The sequence below is a fragment of the Pimephales promelas genome, chromosome 10 (assembly GCF_988280905.1).
Source record: "Pimephales promelas chromosome 10, fPimPro1.hap1.1, whole genome shotgun sequence".
In the NCBI taxonomy this organism is placed as follows: Eukaryota; Metazoa; Chordata; class Actinopteri; order Cypriniformes; family Leuciscidae; genus Pimephales; species Pimephales promelas.
Window position 1 is genome coordinate 14,144,436 of NC_142778.1, and position 26,439 is coordinate 14,170,874.

The window sequence follows — 26,439 nt, forward strand, 5'->3', positions numbered from 1 at the left end:
AAGGGAGCACAGGTTTGCTGCATAAATCTTTTGAAGCCTTATTTTCCTCCTGCATCTTCTGTGGGTTTAGTAACCACTGTGTCTGATGATTCTTCACATTTGAGTGGGGAGGGGACTTCCTCTTCAGAGAGTTCCTCCTTGAATTGTATGGGGGATGATTGCATTCACTTTCCTTCTTGAGGAGTTGTCGAAGGACGATTGAATAACTCTGAGATATATTCAAAATTGGCCCATAATTTACCCCATCTGTCTCCATCTGAGAAAAGTGACATTCTTCAGTTAGTGGAGTCTTTTCCTCACTTGTTTTCTGATGTGCCTACTTGTACTACAGTAGTGTTGCTTTCGTCAACGAAAATGATGACTAAATATCGTCGTCAACGAACCTTTATCACGTGACGAAAACGAGACGAGACGCAACGTAAATGCTGGGCATGTGACGATGACTATAATAAAATTTATTTTTCAATATTGTTGACGAATAAAAACGGGACTAAATGTGGTTTACAAAACGAAAACTTTGATAAAATGTCTCTACATTTTCGTTGACCAAAACGAAACGAGACGAAATGTTATACCGTTATTTCGTCTCATTTAGTCGTGTTATTATTATTATTTTGCAAGTATTTCTGCAGTATTTTCACTTCAGGTGCATCAGATCGCACTGCGCAGACGCAGGCGACGTCACTTCCTCAAGCCCCACTCGCGGCATTATTTAGAAGTTGCAGATGCTATGTGCAGAGCGGTGGTTAGCGTAGACGTCAAAAGTTAAGTCTGACACAGAAAAAAGGGACCGATGGCCGGCCAGCAGGGGGTTCGTCTTTGGGAGAAAAAGAAGACAAGACATTTGGAATAACTTTCATTACATAGAAGCGGAAAAGACAACGGAATGTGTTGTGGAAAAAGACGGGGAGAAATGCGGTCACAAAATAGCAGGGAAAAACACCACGAATCTTAAGAGACATCTCAAGGCATTCCATAACGAAATTGAGGTAAGTCAAGAAATTAACATAACGTTACTTTCTTTTTTAGAAATGTGGTTAATGTGTCTCATTTTAACGTTAGCTTTAAATGACTGAGACAAACGTGTGTGACTAACGTTACCGTGTGTGTGGGGGTGGGGTGTTTGTGAGAGAGTAAGTGGGTTAACGTGTGTGTGTATTTGTTTGTGAGAGAGTAAGTGGGTTAACGTGTGTGTGTGTGTGTGTATTTGTTTGTGAGAGAGTAAGTGGGTTAACGTGTGTGTGTGTGTGTGTGTGTGAGAGAGAGAGAGTGGGTTCTTCCTACCTGACTGACTGACTCCATGTGTATTAAGCATTCCTAATTGGCTAAAAACTTATTCCTAATTGGCTAACTTAGTTTTGTCATTCACATAGCAACTGAATTTGGCATCAACAACATGACTTTGCATACCATATTTTAGACCAATAACATTTACATACATTTAAACAAATGGTATTGACGTGAACATGACTGCCGAGACTATTGCTTAGAATATGTAGACTTTTTTTCTTTTCTTTTTTGGACAGTAAAGTCACTCACTCAGAGGTTAATTTACTATGGTAAAAAAATTATAGCAAAAAGATTTATGCCAACTAATATTTACAATAGTAAGGTCTTCCAGAGGCTGTATCTGTCCTGACATTGTATCTATTCCTGTGCTAGATTCCAAAAATAACACCAGTGAAGCAAGTCCTACCCAAGAAGATAGACAAGCCAACTAGTGCTCAGGATTTCTTTGCCATAAGGACGTACAACGACAACTCCCCAGAGCAACGTGCCAAAGAAGAGGGGATAGCGCAGTGGATAGGCCGTACAGGACTCCCAGCACGGATTGTCGAAGATGAGGAGTTCACACTGCGTCAAAAAGTGTGTATACGGGAGAATTCGGACAATGAAAACGCCCGCGAAATGTGCTGTTTGGCAGGGATCTTTGGAACTTTGTTATGCGTACCTGTAAATGCCTGTAAAGGCCCGAAAACAGGAACTTGTCTGACCACATGCTGTTAGTTGATGGCTTGGCTTTTTAAATGCTAATTTGTTTTGGGACTGGCTCAAGTTTGCCCCTATTCCCCTGCCCCCCTCATTAGTATTCAGGAAAGGTGATAGGGTTTACATTGTGTCAATCTTCAACAAGTGTTACGGAGAGCAGAGTGGAGATGTTACTCCTTTACATAGGGACAATATGGCTCTTAAATCTCTGAGTCCGAACGAAAACAGCCTGGTGTATATGGCAAATGAAAGTTTGAAGAGGATATTTGAAAAGCTGGAGATGATGGACATGAGGTTGGATAAGATGGAGGCTGACATCAATGAGCTCAAAGAGGCAAAAGAGGAGCCTGCTTCAAAGAAATTAAAGAGAGCTGGGAATAATTCTGTTGCGGTAAGTTACTTTCTGACCATCACAGTGTCTGCTTAACTTTGTGTGCTTTATTTATAAATCTATTCGAATTGAGCCCTCATACTATGTTGGATTTTTACAGGAAGCTGTATGGCGATTGCACAATGGGGAAAACAACATACACAAATATGACGCACAGACAAGGTATATCTTTAAAACTATGCTTTCATAACAGTCTTTTCTTCTAAATTATATTTTTAATCAACCTTCTTTAATTACTGCTTCACAGTCTATCCTCCCCCCACAACCTCGAGGTCATAATCTTTTTAATGGCTGTACCCGACGTAGATCCTGCTGTTGTTAAAGGTAAGTCACAAGAGAATGTACCAAGGCTACAACTTTTTAACTGTATAGATTAGTTAGTTACAAATAAACATATTCTCCCCCTCTCTATCTCCATCTCTCTAGCATCCTGCAAGCCATATTTTGAAACTGTTAGAAGGGGTTACAGGATGGCCCAAGATGATAACAAAGACAAGATGGAGGACAGCGGGATCATTATGCTCATGAGACAAAGAAAAAGAAGAGTAAGTATAAATACATATAAATCTGAGTAAAAGCCTCTGCCTGGGAGAGGCTCCCATCCCAACCCATTTGATATTTTCAGTGGTTTAATTACTTTTTTCCCTCCCATTTTGCAGCTACTGAGCTGCAGGACTGGGGTTCTCCAGACAGAGGAAGATGCAGCTATCTGGAAGACTGCAACAGTTGACCACATGTCTGAAGAGTAGGATGCCATATTGGATGGAAAGTCGGTGTGGGTTGTTCGGGTTATTATATTGTTTTACATATATTATACACAGGCCTTATATATTATATGGGGTTATTTATTGTATGACTAATAGTAAAATGTATTCTGTGCTAATGTTTTTTTTTATTTATAGAGTTTTGACTGTGTGTATATAAATATATGTCATGTGCCCAGTGTCATTTACAAATAATAAAAATAACAAACTCAACTTTGTCTATCTGATTGTCTTGACATTATAACCATGAACACCAATGACAATGAATATTAATAATGAGTAATAATAAACCCAAATGAGGCCATAAACTGGACCAATAGTGTGGGGGTTTAGAGGAGGGACAAAGCATTGAGCACCCAATCCTATGTAAGATCTCTGACCAATTGAAGGAGGCCACTGCCTTGTGTCCCAAAGGTGTGAAATGCTAATGTTCCCTTGCATTGACCCCGACCTGGGGATTATTCACCATGGTAACTGATGGCCCTAGTGGCTCCCTGCTGTGCCCCAAACTTGGTACATATCCAGGAGTTTTCGGGATTGTGTGACGGGACAGCAAACTCCCGTATACACACGTTTATTTGTGGAGTACACAGGAGTACTCAGGAGTTTTACATGCCCGATTACAGCTCTTTTCACGCAGTGTCATCGCCATGATGGCAAAAATGGATAAAAAGTTCAAAGTGCCAAAAAGACAAAAAAAATTAAATTTGATTGACAAAATGTATAAAGAAGAGAAAGAAAAGATTAAACAAAACCTGGCCACAGCACGCAGAATAACTACAGGGTTGGATATTTGGACTAAAAAGGGTCTTACAGCATCCTTCCTGGGAATCAGTGCCTGTTACTTCAACCCTGAGGACAACAAGGCTGAACACAAACTTCTGAACCTGAAGGAGATGGTTCACCCTCACACCGCAGAGTCGATTAGTACACTTGTAGAGGAGTCAATGGAAGAATGGGGGATCCCCAGAGAGAAGGTCCTCACAACGATTACTGACAATGGCAGCAATATGGTGGCTTCGTTCCACACACATGCAGAAGTTGCCATATCTTCTGTTGAGGACTCAGAGGCAGAGCACGACGATGACAATGAGCATGAGGAAGCGGAGGATGACAGGTAACGTAGTCTTTGTATAAAACTATGCAATTAATTCAGAATCAGCTTTATTGGCCAGGTTTGCATACACAAACACATTAAGAAACATAAAAAATACTAGATACAATATAATCAATTCACTATTTATGTAACTGGTTAATTGTTGTTTTATGAATAAAAAAATTATTCCATAGGAAGTTAAAAGATTAAAAATTATGTTATTAATTTATGAAATTGTTATGAAGCATTTATGAAACTAGTCTTGATTTAATTTCATGTACATAGACTAAATAAGTTCTTAGGATGTTAAATAATATAACTATTTCATTTGATTCAATAAAATAAGGGCTAAAATGGTTATATATATCTTTTTCTTCATGTAAATACTCCTACGGAGCGATAGAGAGGACCCCATGCATGGTTCACACCATACAGCTTGTGGTGAATATGGTCCAGAAGGAACCCCCAATCCGAAGGCTGTTGGAGAAAGTAAGGCACTTAGTGAACAAATTTAGCAAGTCATCTGTCGCCACAGAGCGGCTGCTGCAGAAGTGTGCTCTGGTTCTGGTAAAGGACTGTCCCACTAGGTGGTCAAGTTGCTTTGCTATGATTTTGCGCTGTCTTAAAGTCAAGGAGCACCTCACAGCTGTGGCGGAGTCCATGGCCTGGGACAGTCTGCAGCCCAGTGAGTGGCAGAAGATCGGGATGCTGAGAGACCTTCTTCTGCCATTTGCAGAGCACACTAAGTCACTTGAAAGTGACACTCAATCACTTTCCCTTGTTGTGCCAGCACTCCTGGATCTCAAAAACCACCTGTTGGAGTTCTCGATTGCACCGCCGTCGGTGTATGAAAGAGTGTATGAATGGGTGAATGTGAGGCAAACTGTAAAGCGCTTTGGTGGCCATTAGGTCTATGAAGGCGCTATATAAATGCAGTCCATTTACCATTTACCATTTACCACATGGTCGAACCTACAAAGATGCAGCTACTCTAGCTCAGAAGATGCTGTCCAGCATGGATAGGCGCTTTAGTGTGTTTCTTGACATAACGGCTGACAATTTCTCGCCACTTCCTGCAGCAGCATGCTTTGTGGACCCCTGTGTAACTGAAAGCCTTCTGGAAAATGATGATAATGAAGTAAAGAATCTTGTCAGAAAGGCAGAGGAGTACATTGCTCAATTGGTGCCACAAAGAGTGCAAGTACGAGAAGAGCAGTTGACTGATGATGAGCAAGTCACAAATGAGGTTACAGAGGCTCCAGAGTCAACCCCCGCAAAACGGTGTAGATTCAAGTTCTTCAGTGCTAATCGTCCATCGAGGCCCAAGACAGCCAAGACAACAAACATTAGGCAGGAGATTTTAAAATATAAAGAGGGGCTGTCTGAGTCCCACCAGATTGCTGCTACTAGTGCTGAGGTTGAGGAATCCGGTATTGAGTATTGGTTAACTCAGTGTTGTTCCACTGCGTTTCCAACACTGAAACCTCTGGCCTTGGACCTCCTGGCGATGCTAGCCTCTCAAGCATTTACAGAAAGGATCTTCAGTGTAACTGGTTACCTTTCTTGTGGCCGCAGGAACAGGGCTAGAACCATTCTGGAAAGAAGCGCTTTCCTCAAAGTAAACAAGCCTAAGTAGTAGTTAAAGGTTCTCAAAGCGATCCTGGGTGTTGACGTTCGAATATTTTCAAACAAATCGGAGCTAGATCCTCCCTCCTCCGCATCTCATCTCCTCCCCCTCCCTTCCGTGCTTCCTGAAATAATTGTGAACGTGCATAATTCTAGCTAATTATATCCTTGTGTGGGTTTGGCGAACATAAGCGTCAATTTAGAAGAAAAAAAACAATTTAACGTTACCCACCTGTCAAGCAAAAACAGAGCAACCTGAATGTCGGACTGGAAGCCCTTCTGCCGCCGGAGTTCTCGCCATCGTTCAAAAGCTTTGCTACCCATGTAAATTCAGAACTTCGCACATTCTTTATCCGACTCCTTCTTTTTAATTTGTTCCTCAGAACGACGTCTCTTTGGTCGTGTGTCGGTAATTTTTCAAACTTCCCTCTGATGCTTCGCTCTCCTTCACACACACACCCCCTTCATGTGCACGCGCACTAACCCCCTGACCCACCCTCAAATACTTCTTGCCAGTGATTGGCTGGAACACTGTTTGTTAGGTTTCGTGGTCCGGGTAAGACATGATTGTTTTTGTTGCCGTTTGTGGAGCCTGTGGTGTCTACAGAGACCGCGTTTTTTTACAGTGTGTTTAGGGGACAGGCAGCTAGCCGATAGTGAGAAGACGTTTGATGTATGTGACAAAAAATGTTTTGGCCCCACATCGCTTAGACCAGTGTTTCCCAACCCTGTTCCTGGCGGCACACCAACACTGCGTGTTTTCTTTGTCTCTCTAATCAAACACACCCGATTCAACCCATCAGCTCATTAACCCACCTGATTATGAGCTGATGGGTTGAATCAGGTGTGTTTGATAAGGGAGACAAAGAATACACGCAGTGTTGGTGTGCCGCCAGGAACAGGGTTGGGAAACACTGGCTTAGACAACCTTTAATGGCTGGCCAGAACAGACATGCAAGAAATGATTATTTTGGTTGTTGTTGTTTTTTGTTTGTTTGTGACAACCATTCTTAAAATAACACATTCAGGAAGTTACAGTTTATGTAGTTGCTGTTGAGACTGCTGGTTATTTGGTTCAGTAGTTGGCATAATTCAGTTTGTTCTTTTCTGATCGACGAATTCCACTGTATGCAGCCAGTGCTTCCGAATCCATTTTATCTCTCTAAGGTCCAAACTATTTGTATTTGTGGCGAGCAGGCCAAGGGATGTGAGAGAAGAACGTCTCAAGGCCAGTAGCATGAGTGTTGATGAACGTCACCTGTGAGACGCACCGATCTTGCATCCCGATCTTGCATCTCTCACGGAGGAGCGGAAGCATAAAAGGAGGAGTGATGACGCTGAAGATGGAGAGAGGAACAGGCCTGATTTTATTTTGTGTTTTGTCTGTGTATTATTGTGTGCCAGCAGTCGTTCGTGAGGGGCTGCTGGCTTTTTCTTTAGTTTTGTATTTGTTTATTTTATTAAGTCTTAAATGTTCACCGGTTCCCGCCTCCTTCATCTGAACATCTGAAATTTGTTAAATTGGTTCCGAAACCTGGAAAGGACATGGGAACATTCAAGACTTAATAAAATAAACAAATACAAAACGAAAGAAAAAGCCAGCAGCCCCTCACGGACGACTGCTGGCCTGGCACACAATAAAAAAAACACAGTCAAAACACAACATAAAATCAGGCCTGTTTCTCTCTCCATCTTCAGTGTCATCACTCCTCCTTTTATGCTTCCTCTCCTCCGTGAGAGATGCAAGACCGGTGCATTAACACTCATGCCACCGGCCTTGAGATGTTCTTCTCTCACATCCCTTGGCCTGCTCACCACAGTATTGTTATATCTTTTAATAGTTTTTATGATGCAAAATCTGACTTCAGTTTACAAGCAATACAAGTAACAGACACACACATTTTATTTGCACTTCTTAGTATGTTATTTTTGCTCGAGCATTCAAACACCTTGTTTATCTTTATGGTAAACTTGAATGTATTCATTTATTTCTGCCATTGTGCCACTATTTTATTTATTGTTTTTATTTATTTTATTTAAATTTATGTGTGTACTTCTAACAACATGTTTGGTTGGAAAAATAAATGTTGTAATTTCAAATCAGTGCAACTTCCGTGTTTGAAATGGATGTATTCTTGAGTCTTTAAGGCAACAATAATATAAGATAACCTTGTTTGAAATGGGTTTGGCTAAAAGAAAATTTGGTTTACTTTATACTACTAGTAGGTAGTTGTATTATATTGACTGGGTTAAATAGAATTGCATTACTACTTCATTGACAAAAACTAGACTAAAATGTCATCAGTTTTGTCGACTAAAACTAGACTAAAATGTCATTAGTTTTCGTCGACTAAAACTAGACTAAAATGTCATCAGTTTTTGTCAACTAAAACTAGACTAAAATGGTCAGACTTTTAGTCGACTGAAACTTGACTAGACTAAAAAGAGTATGAGCATGACTAAAACTAATAGTAAAAACTAAAACTTTCGAGTCAAGTGGCATGTTATCTCTACGTATTTTGAGCTATCAGCGTGTATGCGCGTGTTTGCGTGTATGTCTACGCCATTAACGTCCGCGTCATTCCGCGTGTCTGTACACAACGTCAAATCTCCAGTCATAAATGCCATTAACCCCAGTGACGGTTAAGTTTAGGGATAGGGTTGAGGTAAGTCATATCTTTTTCTTTCCTAGGATGGTAAGGGAAGAGTCATAAATGCCATTAACCCCAGTGACGGTTAGGTTTAGGGACGGGGTTGAGGTAAGTCATATATTTATATAACTTTAAGTCAACGGCGTTCATAAACATGCTGAAAAGCAATTATGCGTCTTGATAGCACGCCAAAAATAAAAATACGAATTGGGGTGTCATACACACGCTACTTCATGAGATCAGAAAAATCGGTCGAGACGGTAGGGAAGTTTTAAAAAACTCATCCCGCCCCTCCACACACACCCCCCTCCCCTCTGTGCTACCTGATCCCTGACGTATGTCACATTTGAGTTCACGTCAAAGCAAGACGTCAACACAAGATTAGCAACACATGAAATGTTCTAAACTCCCCACCACCATTATAATACTACTAGTATTGCTAAGGTTTTCAGTAATTCTTATTGTAGCACGCAGCGCATCTTGTTCAAATTCCGATCGGCTCGAACAGAAACCTCGAACAAGAAATATAATTAGTTTGACCCGTGATAGGCGATGCTAAACGGCTAACATTCCAATGCCGACCGGCAGCATGAGCAAGTTGTCAAACTGATAAAAATCCATGTAACACGTCACACCATAAAAGAATAAATAAATGTTTACCTGCTCAACAAAAAGTCATCCGTGTCAGCGTCGTTTTCAGTCCCAGATCTCCCTGAAGCTTTCACCATCGGTCAATGAAGGACGCTATATTTATCGTACTTAGAGTCCGGCGTTCTTCACATTTCTATTTAATCTCTGATCTTTCCTCCACAGACTTTCTCTTTCGTCCAAACTTTACAGTAGGGGCAAGCAGGGGCCGCTTGCTGTTGTTGTTTATATTTGTATCCATTGCTTTATCCATTGCTGATCTGACGCTACTAGCTAGCTAGACAGTCTGTCAGCTGTATGCTCGCGTACGGAGGGGGGCGGGTGCGGTTGGGTTGGAGACGAGAGCGCAAGGCGGCGTTTCAAGTGGAGCTGGTGATTGGATGAGAGCAGTGGACCAATATAAGCTGTGCGGCCGCACAGCTTACATTGGTCAACTTTTCTGCGGCTGTACAGCCAATAGAGTGAATGGATTTTTTTCATTCTTTTTTCTATTCATATTGTTAGGATTGTACTATATAACCATAACCAGCATCTAAACAAGGATATTAATAATGAACAATCTTTGAAATCGTATACCCTAGCTTTAATCCCCCAGGTTTAGAAAAATACATTTTAAATTAAGATTAAGAATTTTATGGGATAAAGTGACCTTTATTTTATTATTTTTCATTGAACTCTTCATTTTTTGTCTTTTATTGCCATTAGTCGAATAAAAAGCTGGTTTTGTTCTGAGTTTTATTCTCCCAAAGCCTGTGTGTTGAACCCCATTTTAAAATGACCCCAACCATAGCCTCCTTTATCCTGTTGTTTGTGAATTTTACAGTGCGGCATATATTTATTTGTGCAGACAGGGATATTGTTTTTTCATGCCATTATGTATAAATTTGTACAATAAAGTGATGATAGAGCAAAAAGTGATGATAGGCTATGATGTTTGTCCATGGTAAATTAAGAAACGGGAAAGTAAAGTAATAAGTAGTGAAGTTTTTCCAACGCAGTAACTAGTAAAGTAATCTCATTACAATTTACAGAAGTAACTAATTACTTTTTTTGAGTAACTACCCCAACACTGCCTGTGCTATAAGATCACTAAACTCACAGACAAGTTAATAATGTCTCTTCTATGTTATGTGTGTATATTGTTGTCTATACATGTGTACTATGTGTAGGTTTGGGTATAGAATTCATGTTGATGGCACTTTGTGTACAGGCTGTGAAAACAAATTTCCTTCAATGAGGACAATAAAGTATGAATCTGAATGAATCTGAATCTGAATAAGAATGTAAAACTGTGTACCTTGGAATGCAATGTAAGTTTCTTTGGATAAAAGTGTCAGCCAAATGCATAAATGTAATGTTAAATTTCAGGAGTTACAAAAACATTTTTTAAATGACTTCCAAAACATTTGTCACATTAACATAACAATAATACATATGTGTATAATAAATGATTAATAAACGATTAACTCTTCAGCAAAATGCTTTATTAAAATTATTTATTACGGAACATTATCATAGTGTTATCACATGAGTGATTACATTTTTACCTGTGCATTGACACTGAAACATGCATGAACTTAACTAACTTCCTCTATATGTACTGTAAGAGAAACGGCTCAGAATCAGAGGAATATGGTACTTCTGTGAAGGGTCAGTGATGTTGAAGACAACCTGAAAAAAACAAAGCAAACAATAATAAATAACACACTAACAATTGCTATTAGAAAGAGTGTAAAGCAGTGGTTTACAATCCTGGTCCTGGGGACCCACTGATCTGCGTATTTTATTTCTATTATTTAACACACCTGATTCAGATCATCATTTTTTTTTTAGAAGAGAGCTCAATAAATGGAACTGAGTGTGTCAGATAAGAGAAACACACACAATGTGCAAAGCGGTGGTTCCCTTTCATAGGGGCATGTCAACTGCTGATGCTATGGGAGCACCCCTTGGTGTTATGATTGTCTGAAGCCTGAATAGATTCACTGCAATTTATCGGCTTACACTGCCCCATATCATGCTAACGCCATCTCACTCAGATTTCACTATTTTCAGAAAGTGGTTTATGTGTTGCCCTCAAAGGGGTGATGAACTGAGAAATCAAATTTTCCTTGAGCTTTTGACACCTAAGAGGTCATCATATTATTATCCTGTAAGTTTCAGAACTGAAAACATCCTTGTTAGTCCAATAAAAGCTTTTATTGACACCAGGGGCTCGTTCTTCGTACGTTGCTTAAAACATCCGAGATCAAATGAGACATCTAAGATGATATCATCGTGCTAATCATGATCCGGCTAATTGGGTTCTTCGAACACACCTGTTGTTTATGATTAGTATCGCTGGATTGAGTTATGAGATAACTGCGCGTTCTCGCGTTGGTTTAAAAGGGGACGTATCGATAGCAGAACCAGTGATCAGCAGCGCTGCTATTGGCTGTTCAGCACGGCCAAAGAACACGCCCATTTTCTCTCCCAAGCAGAGCAAGCGCTTTTAATGCAAGGTTATGCCGAATTTCAGTCTTTAATTAAAACGCCAGGGAATACCTCAAAGTGTGCAAAAGCCAGGAGAGAGTGCTGGCAAAAGTAGAAGACAAATTAAATGAGTTTGTGGTGGCCATGTTAGATGTTTTAATAACTTATTATTATTTTATTTTTATTTTCATAATTTCATAATTACTTTGTTCATTGTAATGTCGAGTCACCACACTATAATAATGGACATGGTCAAAGTGAAGTACAAAAATATTCTACTTAATGGTAATTTTAGGCCTTATAGGCCTACTAGTCTCTTTTAAAAAGGCACTGTTAAATAAATGATTGTCTGTTTATAAAAGCAACCAGGAAAAAGGCTGAGAAAAAAATAATAATGATGCTCCTGACCCTGGCAGAAGAGCTGACCCTTGGGTTGAATGTGAATTGGCCTGTTGTGAAGGGCATCCCTGGGTTCAGCTCTTCCAGACCCACATCAGGGACCAGTAGCAGCAACACCTTCATCACTGGGAAATGAGATTTAAATTATCTTTGTACACTGTGAAATAATTTGTTGCTGCATTGAATTAAGTAGACCTATAATCCAAATTGGCTGGTTTAGTCATTTCAACTGTTAAATCTTGAGTAATGATAAATTGATTTGTCTTGTGAAAGTAAAAACTGATAAACTTATGTTAATGTAAAAATATTTGACCATGAGTTATCAATCACATTGCACTGGAGAGTGAAGAAAACTTCTCAGATGACTGTCCTTTGGAGGAAGTACTTTAATTTAATTGATGGCTTTAATTGATTTCTACTTGTGCCTATGCCTATTATTTCTGACAGGAGTCCACATGAACAGAAGAGTCTGCACACAACAGTGATACAGGGGTGGGCAGTGTAGAGACAAATTTGCTTTTTATTTGTTGCATGAGGCATGTGTGACACAAACGACACAGGGTTAAATTCGTTCCCTATATGAGTCTTCAACAGAAATTATTGGAAATAAAAAAGTATTTTGAAATTAACAGTATTTTGGAAAAAACAAAAATCAGGGGGAGAAACAGAACTTGACTAAGAAAAAAATTGCACTAGAAATAGAGTTGCTTCAAAATAAACTTCAGAGTAAAATCACACAGACTACTATTGCTGATCTTGCATAATATCTTTTAAAAAGATGACTGAATAACTGGGTTTTCTTTACAAAGAACTATTAAAATACAACTCTAAGCAAATAGAGTTTTGCAAATTTGTCTTGTCTTTTATTTTAGGCTTATTAAAACTTTTTTTTTCTGATGTTGGCAGTGTTGCGTAATATGGCACATGCAATGTCACAGGCCCTGTCAGGTGCAACCCTCAGGCTTTTTAGACCCTGAAATCTTCCCTTTATTGGCCAAAGCTCAATGTCATTGTGTGCCCTTGTCCTAGAGCTACATTGTAACTGGTCTGGGGTTTGGGTCAGGGAATGGGGTAATAAAACACCTGTCTCCATGCAGGATCCTGTTGTAATCACCTGTTTAAAAGTTTTTGGTACGTATCCTAATGGCAAAGTTGAATTAATGATTTTAAGAAGAGGATCTATGACCTCTGGAAGCATCTCTTTCAGTAGATTAGTCGGTATATGGTCTAACATACATGTTGTCGATTTAGATGATTTAACAACTTTAGAAAATCCTTCCTCTCCTATAACATGAATGAATCAAATTTTTCGTCAGGAAGACTACAATGCACTCCTGAGTGAACTTGCGCCCTGCACTTTAGACTAGGGGTGTAACAATAAATCGATATGGATTGATGCATCGATCAAACATATAATGATACGATGCATCGATACCACACACGAAATATCGATATACTATACCTTTATTTTGACACACTCCACATCCTCACGTAACCTTTCTCCACTGACATAGACACCTGACAAGATTTACTGAGCCCTTTGTCACAAAAGCTGGTATTTTCCACTGTAAAGGCATTGCGGGTTTATGTTTTACAGCAGAAACGACAAGCCCCGAAAAGTCTGTTTTAGCAAATCAGTGCGCAGTATTCAGGTCAGGTGACAAGGCTGCTTGTTACTTTGCAAATACGTGCCAGCTGAGAGTTTTGTAACAAACAACTTAATGTCCCAATTGGGTGAGGTCGTGCAATTTAGTTAAACTTTCATGTAATATATTTTTGTATGTATTGTGAGTTAATACATGTAACTGGTTGTGTACACTTGGCACATAATATCTAAATATCGATTAATCGATCGATATAGCCCTGAACCGAATCGTAATCGTATCATAGAATTTTTTGAGGTATCGGCAAATATTGTATCCCTGGCTGAGAGAATCGATATCGTATTGTATCGTGATTAACTGTCCACTTTACACCCCTACTTTAGACCACACGCTTTGATAATTAAAATATGGCCCTAAGTGTTATTTTATAATAATGTTACATGTACAGTTGGTACAGTTAGTACCGCTCCCTCAGTGACCAGCACCCAAGATAAATCTCACCCTCTCTGCGCAAAGACTTGTGTTACTCAGAGCCCATCGCTCACTCAACCTGTGATTTTCACATCATTTTGTAACAAAAACTCTAGTCTAAAACATCCAGTTGACCAGTACTCAAAATTCTTGTTAACTATGTATTGGCATAGACATAGTTATGTGGCTCTGTGGTATATTTTTGTGGTATACTATTACCCTATGTTCTTCGAGTACTATTGAATGAGCCAATGTAATTGGCGTGCGTGATTCACATCACACACTCCGCCCCACGCGTGGGTATAAACACGGAAGTGGATGGATGCACTAGTTGCTTTTCCGCTGAGGAGCCGAGAGTAACCTGGAGTCAACAGTGGACCAGTGATAGTGGCAAGGGGACTATGTCCTCCGTTCCCTCCTTCAGGGAACGGTAGGTTGCATACGCAACCAGGATGTTCCCTTTCAGTCGATAACGTCAGACGTAGTCTACGGTTGACTGAATGGGGATAACCTTTGAAAACGCCACTAAAGCTGCCACCTTCCAGTGCCTAGACAAAAGCCTCCTGATGCCCCCTCAATTTTAAGGCGGGAAAGGACAGGCCTTAGGCCAGGTAGTCACTGTTGTTCCTACAGGACCACTAGGAAAGTTTTTTTTCCGTACATTGGAAGGAAGGGACGCTGCGGAAGCCACATCCAACCCGGAGGGTGGTAACATGGGGAAAACTCATATGAACTGGGTGGAAGACCGAGCAGTATGACATATGGAATGTCACTGGGGTGGCTCCAGCCTATGACAGGGGGGAGACTCTCCCGACACTGATGGCAGAGCAGACTCTGCCGAGGGAAGACACGGGCTCACCGAAGGGAGCCGTATCATGGAAATACACATATGTGATCACCGTAGGGATCTCAATATATGGGCCCCAGCCTAGCACAGGTTCCACACTGCTTACCAGTGGTAGGCCTAACACCGGACATTCCGCCACATTCGATGTTGGCGGGGTGTGGAGGAACTCGACAGGGTTCGGGCAAGGGGAACACAACTGGAGTAGAAATGGCGCACGTATCCAGTCCATTGGAGGGGAACAGCACAACAAGCCGAGACTTGAACCGGGCTCATGGTGAAACTGGCTTCATAAGAAGGGAGCCCACGGAAGCAGTGGTTCAATCTAGGTGTCGCCCAGCCCCCAACTCTAGAATCTGTCAGCAAAGCACTTTGTCAATGCCTAGGCGGAGCAACACTCATTATAGAGGAGCTATATAACACCTAAGAGGACATCTCGGAATTCTACACCGAATTAAGGCAGCCACCATCAGTGGGCCAACTTTGCTTGGAAACAGCCTTCCGTCTCTGCTAAATCTAATAGATTAGAGTTGGTCTGAGGAGTAAGGCTTTCGTTCTGTACATGTCTAACTGCTATGAAGCGGGCGGATAGAGAAAGCCAGGGCTGGGTCTGCCTCCTCTTGGGCAGCGCCTGCAGGCTCACCACCTGCTCCTATTACAGGAGAGGTAGGAACTTTGGGCACAATCCAGGACTGAGTCTTGTGAGAGTAGCCGGTGTGAACTCCAGGCACAATTCGTTGACCGAAAGCGAGCAAGTCCCTACCCTCTAATAGAGACCATGCGAACAGGAGAACTGTTTTCACAGAATTAGTTCCAATGATCTTCACTTTATAATACGGATCCAAATAATTAGTAATTCCCACAGAAGTATCTAGTAACACTTTCATCTGTGAGCTATTACTTACTAATTCATCATTAAGAATTTCTTTTAGTTAATAGTAGTTACTAGATTGTTAATAAACTTTTTCAGTAGTTCTCTGGGAAGTATTAAAAAAATAGTAGTTGTTGATTACTTAATAGTGAACTACCACTTTCGTCTGTGCGCTATTACTTACTAGTTCGTTAATCAGAGTTTCTTGTTAGTTAATAATAGTTACTAGATTGTTAATATTGTGTTACTCATTAGTTCTTGTGTAGTTATTCATTAACGAAGGAACCGTATTCTAAAGTGTTACCAAAAAAAGTATTACTCACAACAATTTTGAGTGATTTTTCAAGGAAATATTCCACATTATCCTTCCATCTGGCCGCAGATATAGCGTAATGGGGGGGAGAACTAGGAGGTTTAAGAACTCATTCATACCAACTGCTATTTTAATGCTGAATAGTCTGTAACCATGTGCGTTCCTTTTGTTTCGTGTGAGTCCATGTGAGTTTTGTGATGTGTAGCACCTGTGCAAAACCAATTTCCTAAGGGATAAAAATAAACTAAACTAAACTAAACATGTACAGAAAATGAGACTTTTCCTGACTTTAGTAGTGGTGCGCATGGGCGCGCTTGCTTGGGGCGCTACAAGAATCGCCCATAGCTGACTAGATTTGAGCTCGCTGATTGGCTACAGTTTATGTCAATCATTTATATCTTAAATCAGCGATTGGCTAAGCTGCTCCAGAGACCCGCCTTCCTGGGGCAATTTCTCTAGCGCCCCAGAGCTGATTACGTGCTCTCTATGCGTGCACTTCAGGAAGGGGAAGTGTAGAAAAACCAGACATTTTGAATTTCTATTTTATTTTTCACATATACTGGGTGCATTTAACATCTCAAACACACTAATATTGACAATATGTATTCATGATTTATGTATTTACTTATTTATTGCATTTGGCTCATAAACTGTAGTCTGGCTTATCGAGGGAGGGCGGCGCCCTAGCGCCCTCTATTGGCCAGCCGCCCTGGGTATGACCCATTTCAGTTGTTGCCATAATTAAATATTGAAATATTTATTGATATTATAAATATTAATAAATATTCACTGAAATATTGAAACGTTAGCGCTACTGATTCAAAACACGAGCGTCAGTGATTGAATGTCAAAGCGCGGTTTGAATGCCCCGCCCCCCAGCCGAACTAGATTTTGATTGGTTTTGCACCCGAGTCAGACCTGTCTGTTATTGGCTGAACTGCTTCAGATATGTCTGTTATTGGCTGAAGCGCAGTGCTGCATTTGACACAATTGACCACAACATTCTTTTAAATAGAAAAAGAATTTTGTATTCTTTTTCTATTTAATCTTGTACAGGATAGTGACTAGAAAACTATGTTGGCATTTGTGGAATTGCATTAGCATGGATTAAATCATACTTATCTGACTGTTATCAGTTTGTAGCAGTAAATGAAGAGATGTCTTATCGATCAAAAGTTCAGTATGGCGCACCACCACAAGGCTCAGTACTAGGACCGCTGCTATTCACTCTGTACATGCTGCCATTAGGAGATATCATTAGGAATATGGAATTAGCTTTCACTGTTATGCTGATGATATTCAGCTGTATATTACTTTAAAACCTAACGAAACTTACCAATTCACAAAATTAACGGAATGCTGTTCCGTTGATCCAAGACCATCAACGGAACAGTGGTTGTCTACACAGGAATAGGAATCGTGGCCAACCAAAACCAGCACCACAAATCCCATTGCAATTTAAAAGGGTATGTTGACCAAGTAATCATTCAATGTGACTTAATGTCAAGCTTATTAATAGCCGCGTTTCCATTACCTTTAAAATTTTTCACACTTGCATTTTCCTCATTTTCCTTGCATACTCATAATAACAAGATAACATTGTGCTTCTGTAAAATAAAAGAAAACAATCAGTAGGCTATGCGCTTTCATCATCCCCGTGAACTGGAGAGTACTGAAACAAAATATAGTCTATGTAGGTTAAAGCTTGAAACGTCCACTTTAAAACAAAAATACTCGAATCGAAAGCAAATACCTGATTATGTAATCCGTATGAAAAGTGCATTTCTTTCTAAAAGCGTATCTGCTTAACAGCGGAGATGGAGATATGTTTTTAGCCGAGACTTTGTTTATTAATAAACAATTAAAATGCCTCACTGTTTTTTCAGACGCATTTATGATCATTAGCCTATAACTCACATTTAAATCAGGCTAGATCAGACACAGGCTATGGCTCTTCTCATTCATCACTGCGGGAAAAATATAAATTCCAGGTTCTAATTTGGCCTTAGAAAACCAGTAAAATCGACATGTTTTCCATATTAATTTGTGAATATTTAAAATGTTTAATAAAGGGGCAAAAGTAATTTAAACAAAAGTCTGTTGATATTTACTTTTTTGTGCAGTAGTTGGTGTAGCCAGTTCCAATTAAAATTGTGTTCAACTTTGCGTTTTAAAAAGACAACAACCATTCATTTTTTGTTTTTCAGTTACGGGTTAAAAAGATAATAATAATATGCAAATCTGCAATAATGGAAACGCGACTGACAAGTAATGATAGAATGATGATGATGACTTGTTTGGTAAGCTTCTATTTTAAAAGTTTCTTTCTCCCCCCCCAAGATTTTCACAAGTTTTGCCAGGTTTAGCCTCTGTTATGAATTAAAATGTGTTTATTGCAACTAATGTTAACTGTAGAGATTCAACTTGGTCATTAAAATTATTTCAAATGGGATTTTCTTTTCAGCCTTTTTTTCTTTTTCTCACCTGCCCCTCAGTTCAATGTTGGGTTCCTAAATTGGCCCTAACCTATCAAAACTCTAGTGGCAGTTCAAGCCCCTCCTTGAACTGCCACCTTAACGTGGTGGAGGGGTTTGAGTACCCGAATGACCCTAGGAGCTATGTTGTCTGGGGCTATATGCCCCTGGTAGGGTCTCCCAAGGCAAACAGGTCCTAGATGACGGGTCAGACTAAGAGCGGTTCAAAAACCCCTTATGAGAACAATAGATTTAAGGACCGTGACGTCGCCCGGTATGGCGCAGCCGGGGCCCCACCCTGGAGCCAGGCCCGGGGTTGGGGCTCGTATGCGAGCGCCTGGTGGCCGGGCCTCTCCCCACGGGGTCCGGCCGGGCTCAGCTCGAAGGAGTGACGTGGGACCGCCTTCCCGTGGGCTCACCACCTGCAGGAGGAGCCGTAAGGGGCCGGTGCAAAGAGGATCGGGTGGCAGTCGAAGGCAGGGGCCTCGGCGACCCGATCCCTGGACACAGAAACTAACCTTAGGGACGTGGAACGTCACCTCGCTGGCGGGGAAGGAGCCTGAGATTGTGCGTGAGGTTGAGAGGTTCCGACTAGAGATAGTCGGGATCACCTCTACGCATGGCTTGGGCTCTGGAACCACACTCCTTGAGAGAGGATGGACTCTTCACCACTCTGGAGTTGCCCATGGTGAGAGGTGACGGGCTGGTGTGGGTTTGTTAATAGCCCCCTAGCTCAGCCGCCATGTGTTGGAGTTTACCCCGGTGAACGAGAGGGTCGTTTCCCTGCGCCTACGGGTCGGGGATAGGTCTTCCACTGTCGTGTGTGCCTATGGGCCAAACGGCAGTGCAGAGTACCCGGCCTTCTTGGGGTCTCTGGGAGGAGAGCTGGAAAGTGCTCCAACTGGGGACTCCGTCATTCTACTGGGGGACTTCATCACTCACGTGGGCAACGACAGTGACACCTGGAGGGGCGTGATTGGGAGGAACGGCCCCCCCGACCTGAACACGAGTGGTGTTCAGTTATTGGACTTCTGTGCTAGTTACAGTTTGTCCATAACAAACACCATGTTCAAGCATAAGGGTGTCCACCAGTGCATGTGGCACCAGGACACCCTAGGTCGTAGGTCAATGATCGACTTTGTGGTCGTTTCATCTGACCTGCGGCCGTATGTCTTGGACACTCGGGTGAAAAGAGGGGCGGAGCTGTCAACTGATCACTACCTGGTGGTGAGTTGGATCCGATGGCGGGGGAGGAGGCTGGACAGACTTGGCAGACCCAAGCGTACTGTAAGGGTTTGCTGGGAACGTTTGGCCGAATCTCCTGTCAGAGAGATCTTTAACTCTCACCTCCGGCAGAGCTACGACCAGATCCCGAGGGAGGCTGGAGATATTGAGTCTGAGTGGACCATGTTCTCCACCTCCATTGTCGAAGCGGCTGCTTGGAGCTGTGGCCGTAAGGTCTTCGGTGCCTGTCGAGGCGGCAATCCCCGAACCCGGTGGTGGACACCGGAAGTAAAGGATGCCGTCAAGCTGAAGAAGGAGTCCTATCAGGCCTGTTTGGCTTGTGGGACTCCGGAGGCAGCTGACAGGTACCGGCAGGCCAAGCGGACTGCGGCCCGGGTGGTTGTGGAGGAAAAATTTGGGCCTGGGAGGAGTTCGGTGAGGCCATGGAGAAGGACTATCGGCTGGCCTCGAAGAGATTCTGGCAAACTGTCCGGCGCCTCAGGAGGGGGAAGCAGTCCCCCACCAATGCAGTTTACAGTAGGGGTGGGCGGCTGCTGACCTCAACTGAGGATGTCGTCGGGCGGTGGAAGGAATACTTCGAGGATCTCCTCAATCACGTCTTTCATTGAGGAAGCAGAGGCTGAGCGCTCAGAGGTGGACTCGTCCATCACCCTAGCTGAGGTCACCGAGGTAGTCAAGAAACTCCTCGGTGGCAAGGCACCGGGGGTGGATGAGATGCGCCCTGAATACCTCAAGTGTCTGGATGTTGTGGGGCTGTCTTGGTTGACACGCCTCTGCAGCATCGCGTGGCGGTCGGGGACAGTGCCTCTGGGATGGCAGACCGGGGTGGTGGTTCCTCTTTTTAAGAAGGGGGACCGGAGGGTGTGTTCCAACTAGAGGGGGATCACACTTCTCAGCCTCCCTGGGAAAGTCTATGCCAGGGTACTGGAGAGGAGAATACGGCCGATAGTGGAACCTCGGATTCAGGAGGAACAGTGTGGTTTTCGTCCAGGCCGTGGAACACTGGACCAGCTCTATACTCTCTACAGGGTGCTGGAGGGTTCATGGGAGTTTGCCCAACCAGTCCACATGTGTTTTGTGGATTTGGAGAGGGCATTCGACTGTGTCCCCCGAGGCGGCCTGTGGAGGATGCTCCGGGAATATGGGGTCCGGGGTCCTTTGCTAAGGGCTGTCCGGTCCCTGTATGACCGAAGCAGGAGCTTGGTTCGCATTGCCGGTAATAAGTCAGACTTATTCCCAGTGCATGTTGGACTCCGGCAGGGCTGCCCTTTGTCGCCGGTTCTGTTCATAATTTTTATGGACGGAATTTATAGGCGCAGCCAGGGGCCGGAGGGTGTCAGGTTTGGGGACCGCACGATTTCGTCTCTGCTCTTTGCGGATGATGTTGTCGTGTTGGCCCCTTCACACCTGGACCTTCAGCATGCACTGGGGAGGTTTGCAGCCGAGTGTGAAGCGGCTGGGATGAGAATCAGCACCTCCAAATCCGAGGCCATGGTCCTCAGTCGGAAAAGGGTGGCTTGCTCACTTCAGGTTGGTGGAGAAATCCTTCCTCAAGTGGAGGAGTTTAAGTATCTTGGGGTTTTGTTCACGAGTGAGGGAAGGATGGAACGGGAGATTGACAGACGGATCGGTGCAGCTTCTGCAGCAATGCGGTCGATGTACCGGTCTGTTGTGGTGAAGAAGGAGCTGAGCCGTAAGGCAAAGCTCTCAATTTACCGGTCAATCTACGTTCCTACTCTCACCTATGCTCATGAGCTTTGGGTCATGACCGAAAGGACAAGATCCCGGATACAGGCGGTCGAAATGAGCTTTCTCCGCAGGGTGGCTGGGCGATCCCTTAGAGATAGGGTGAGAAGCTCGGTCACTCGGGAGGAGCTCAGAGTAGAGCCGCTGCTCCTCCACATCGAGAGGGGTCAGCTGAGGTGGCTCGGACATCTGTTCCGGATGCCTCCTGGACGCCTCCCTGGGGAGGTGTTCCGGGCACGTTCCACTGGGCGGAGGCCCCGGGGAAGACCTAGGACACGCTGGAAAGACTATGTCTCCCGGCTGGCCTGCGAACGCCTCGGTGTCCCCCCAGAAGAGCTAGAGGAAGTGTCTAGGGAGAGGGAAGTCTGGGCATCTCTGCTTAGACTGCTGCCCTCGCGACCCAGCCCCGGATGAAGCGGAAGAAGAAGATGGAACTATCAAAACTTTGAGAACCCCGCTCTACTGGGTTTTTTGTTTTTTAAGTGTGCCCTGCACACTTAAAAAACAAACTTCAGCTAGTTCAAAATGCAGCAGCTCGAGTTCTTACAAGAACCAGCAAGTATGACCATATTAGCCTGGTTCTGTCAACCATGCATTGGCTGCCTATTAAACGTCATATAAATTTTAAAATATTGCTGATTACTTCCAAAGCACTGAATGGTTTAGCTCCCCAGTACTTGAGCAAGCTCTTAACTCGGAATTCTGACCAGTTGATAATACCTAGAATATCAAAATCGACTGCAGGCTGAAAAGATCCTTTTCCTATTTAGCACCAAAACTCTTGAACAATCTTCCTAAAATTGTCCGGGAAGCAGACACACTCTGTCAGTTCAAAGCTAGACTAAAAACACATCTTTTTGGCCTAGCATACACATAACACACCAAAGACTTCCTTAATTCAAAATTAGGCTGCATAGTTTAGATCAGCCAGAACCGGGAACACGTTCTGTAAATCCTGATGTACTTGGTACATCATAAGAAGGATGGCATCTACGCTAATATTAGTTACTCTGTTTATCCCGAGGGACCCTCTATGGTGGACCTGTGCCTGCGCCGGCCTCATCGACATGACAGCGATCGGCACTGATCCTCAACAACTCCACACCGGTGTGATTACTTTGACTTCCAGACAGATTAAATGGATAAATACTCTTAATGTTTCATTCCAATATGTCTTGTAATGCTACCCAAATCACACACTGTTCCTTCGTTGGCCAGAGGAGAACTGGCCCCCAACTGAGCCTGGTTTCTCCAAAGGTTTTTTTTTTATTTTCATGTTATCACTGAGAATCTGCTTTGATATAATCTGTGTTTTAAAAAGCGCTATATAAATAAAGGTGACTTGACTTGACTAGATGTTAGGGGACATCGATTGTAGACGATACCCAGGGGACGTCGATTGTAGACGAGAGCCAGATAGACTAAACGTCGACTGTAGACGTTCGGGAACATCGATTGTAGACGGGACAAAGGTTAGATTTAGGAGTCGGGTAAGAAATCAGGTACAATTGCATGCCATTCTCCTCATTCATTGGCTTGCTTCCTTCATTGGAAATCTGAGTAAGATGACACAAGGATGTCCTTTTAATGTATGCCACATGGGGTGATGCAAGCGCCATCAGCCAATAAATTGCCATGATTCTATATGGGCTTCAGACAATCATCACACCTCGGGGTGTTTCCATAGTGTCAGCTACTAACACAGTGTCTCGTTCCCTACTCAAGGAACTAAGGTTACATTCTTAACAGAGATGGTCCCCGGGATCAGCATTGAAAACCACTGGTGTAAAGTGTCTAAACATTAGCTTAAAATACAGCTAAAAAAAATAAATTACTCCAGGTTATTGTTTGAATAGTACATTTCATTTTCTCATACCTCTACATATGGATAGAAGCACATTTCCCCCAAGGCATCCCAGTACTTTCCAGTCTCAAAACGCAGTTTATACACACCAGCAATGAAGCTATCTTTTTTAATCAATCCAGGACACCGTCCATCGTCATTAGTTATCCTAAAATAAACGAAGTATTGATTTTCATGATTTCGAGAAATTTTTGAATTATTTAACTTGGTTAGCCAAGACCTCTACATACTCTTTAATCGTCATGCTATCATTTTGGTTGATAGAAAACTTAAATATGTGTCACTTTATGCCTTTACCCTGTTGTGAGTAAGTTCCACACCGATGAGATGGGGTCTAGGAGATAGAGGATAATGGTCATGTTGGCTCCAGGAACTCCTTGGGCAATATTCAGCACATGAGTTGTAAGGGGGCTTGGCAGTGTAGTGGCCATGTTCATATACTGTGACAGAATGTGATATTAATTTAATGCACTATAAACCAGCTCCTGTTAAACTATAACAAAATAAACATTCAAATTTTTGAAAATGACAGATGATCTGTAGCTTAATGAATGGATTCCTGCTCAAACTTTCAAAATGTTTGTAATTTTTTTCTTGACATAACTAACATATATGTGTGTGTGTGTGTGTGTGTGTGCGTGCGTGCGTGCGTGCGTGTGTGTGTGTGTGTGTGTCTGTGTGTGAGAGACGTGATTAATAAATATTATAGGTTGAGAGTTCTTTGAATAAATCCTGCAATAATGGGGTTCCTATGGGTGCCCCTGGTGATGCTATAGGCTACTGTGCGCGCGCGCGCGTGTGTGTGTGTGTGTGTGTGTGTGTGTGTGTGTGTGTGTGTGTGTGTGTGTGTGTGATCTGCAGCAGAGTTGTAGAGAACTGCTGTCGGTGAGTCGATTCTGTGATAGCTCCGCACTAAAAGTTTAAAACATATAATTTCTTCTTGAATGGTTGACAATTACTTGCGGGATTTCTCATAATAGACACTGATTGATTTGTAAAGAGTGTTTTCTGTTCATATTTATGAGTATTTTGTAATGTACGTAATTCATGGTTTTACTAAAAACACCATAAATTCATACAATTAAGAGTAATATAAAATTTATGATATAAGCTGTGTAATCAGTGTTATATAAATCACAAACCAAAAAGTTAAGAAAAGACAAGATTACATTGAATTGTTTACAACATATGTAATTTTTTCGGGAGGGTTTATTACATTTCAGATTTGTTTTATTTTTGTTTACTGTTTTAAGTACAATATAAAGTGAATGAGTAATGTTTACTGTGATATTGAGTGCTGCAGAGTTGCTGTGGGTGGAGCTTTGAACAACTTTTCGATTCACCACCATCTCTCTTTTACTGCTCTGTGTGTAGGAAAATAAAGCCTGATATCATCATTGTGTTTGTGTGTGTGTGTGTGTGTGTGTGTGTGTGTGTGTGTGTGCGTGTGCGTGTGTGTGCTAACGAAGGGTGGGACAAACCAGACGAGAAAGAGAAAACAAAACCCAAAGGTCACACACACACACAGACACACATAAACTTTGTTTGGATTTGATCTTTGTTCTTCTGTATCATGACACTGTCCCCCTTTTGAAATAATTAATTGATAAATTGATGTGGATGTACTCTTTTTTTTGTTATTTTTGTTTAAAATAGGTCTGTCTATTTATAATTTATGATACTGTTTATACTACTGTCATTTTTTCTTTTAATTTAACTCATTTGTGTAATATTTAGGCAGATAAACAATTACACATCAATGAGTGATGCATACATCAATGAAGAACTTCCTTTTTCATAGAGAAATTATAGCAAGTTTTTGTATTTATAAATCTTGTACAGGATAGTGAGTGTTTTCTTAGTTTGTTCTAGTCTGTGCTTAATCAGAGCTTGTTCTATTATTACTGGCTACTTAAATGTTTTCAAAACTCTTTAGTAAGGCTAAATGATTTTTAAATATTATTCACAGGGTGCATACAAAAAGTTAGAAGGAATGATTTCTACTATAATTATTTATTATTACTATATTTATAACTATACTGTATATAATTATTTATAATTATTAAAATTGTCTGTAAAACTGTTTTTAACTGAGTGTCAGATATTTGCTATAATGTATCAACTAGATTAAATTTTCCTGATGTCATTCACTGATCTACTATTCAGGTATATTAAATCATCATGCTGGACCATATCATCAAATCGTCATGCTGGACCATAAATATTGTGTCAGGTTCATAATATTTACCACATATTTGCCATGACGGACAGTTTTTACCCACAGAGGTGACATACCCTGTCAATTCAGAAGCAGTTGAAGTCATCTTTTGTAATTCATAAATTACATATAAAATCCACACACACACACACACACACGCATATATATATTCTGGTAAGATCTGGACATTAAAGCACTTTGATTAAAAACTGTAAAGTAGCTGTTACATTAGAAATTATTTAGTGAATGATTCTTCAGTATACTGGTTGATTGAGACACAAAGAATTAGTCTTACCTTATCTGTCGAAACAATATGACCCCTGATATTTTGAAGTATGTTCATCTGAAGGGTGTCTTGTGTTTTTTGCACACCACTTGTTTAAAATGAATATACACTGCAGTGTGGAACAATGTATAGAGCAGAGACAGAAGCAGAGAGGGTGTAGTATGATGAGATCACAAATGAGCCAGCACTCAGCCCATGTAAGACTGTCTTGTGACAAGAAAGTTGAACCAATTATTTCGATACAGATTCCTCAACAGAGCACAAATGTTTGTTTTATTTCAGAGTTTGAGAGATGGACTGTGCAGAAATGTAAACAAATAAGCCATTGACCTCTGGGTAATTTGCCTTGCATTGATAACTTGGTGCAAAGTGCAATGAATGTTTTCAAAATGAACAAAGGATTCATTTTAATACATATTTTCAAATTTAAACAGGCTTCTTATATACTAGTTAAAATATTTAAGTGA

General features: G+C 41.7%; 2 protein-coding genes across 3 annotated transcripts; one reads left to right on the plus strand and one right to left on the minus strand.

Annotated features, from left to right (window-relative positions):
• Positions 1-1,850: 1,850 nt before the first annotated feature.
• Positions 1,851-3,296, plus strand: LOC148977336 (uncharacterized). Its single transcript, XM_089135409.1, has 5 exons — positions 1,851-2,380; positions 2,481-2,542; positions 2,628-2,704; positions 2,807-2,925; positions 3,040-3,296. The coding sequence occupies exons 1-5, from the start codon at positions 2,183-2,185 to the stop codon at positions 3,127-3,129; spliced, it is 546 nt and encodes a 181-aa protein (XP_088991535.1). The 5' UTR covers positions 1,851-2,182; the 3' UTR covers positions 3,130-3,296.
• Positions 3,297-10,627: 7,331 nt separating this feature from the next.
• uraha (urate (5-hydroxyiso-) hydrolase a) lies at positions 10,628-26,245 on the minus strand. 2 transcript variants are annotated; one of them, XM_039681914.2, is made up of 5 exons: positions 25,982-26,245; positions 25,717-25,764; positions 23,766-23,908; positions 23,481-23,616; positions 10,628-10,836 (listed from the first exon to the last, which is right to left on the minus strand). In XM_039681914.2, the coding sequence occupies exons 1-5, from the start codon at positions 26,027-26,029 to the stop codon at positions 10,747-10,749; spliced, it is 465 nt and encodes a 154-aa protein (XP_039537848.1). In that variant the 5' UTR covers positions 26,030-26,245; the 3' UTR covers positions 10,628-10,746. The 2 variants fall into 2 exon arrangements, with proteins under 2 accessions (XP_039537848.1, XP_039537849.1); XM_039681915.2 differs by lacking the exon at positions 25,717-25,764 and having other exon boundaries at positions 25,982-26,243.
• Positions 26,246-26,439: the final 194 nt, after the last annotated feature.

Coding starts and splice junctions, on each gene's coding strand:
- LOC148977336 (XM_089135409.1), top strand. CDS start 2,183: ATGGCTCTTAAATCTCTGAGTCCGAACGAAAACAGCCTGGTGTATATG. Junction 2,705..2,806: donor AGATCCTGCTGTTGTTAAAG/GTAAGTCACAAG, acceptor CCATCTCTCTAG/CATCCTGCAAGCCATATTTT. Junction 2,926..3,039: donor TGAGACAAAGAAAAAGAAGA/GTAAGTATAAAT, acceptor CCCATTTTGCAG/CTACTGAGCTGCAGGACTGG.
- uraha (XM_039681914.2), bottom strand. CDS start 26,029: ATGAACATACTTCAAAATATCAGGGGTCATATTGTTTCGACAGATAAG. Junction 25,765..25,981: donor ATATTGTTTCGACAGATAAG/GTAAGACTAATT, acceptor CTGAATTGACAG/GGTATGTCACCTCTGTGGGT. Junction 23,909..25,716: donor TCCGTCATGGCAAATATGTG/GTAAATATTATG, acceptor ATTCTGTCACAG/TATATGAACATGGCCACTAC.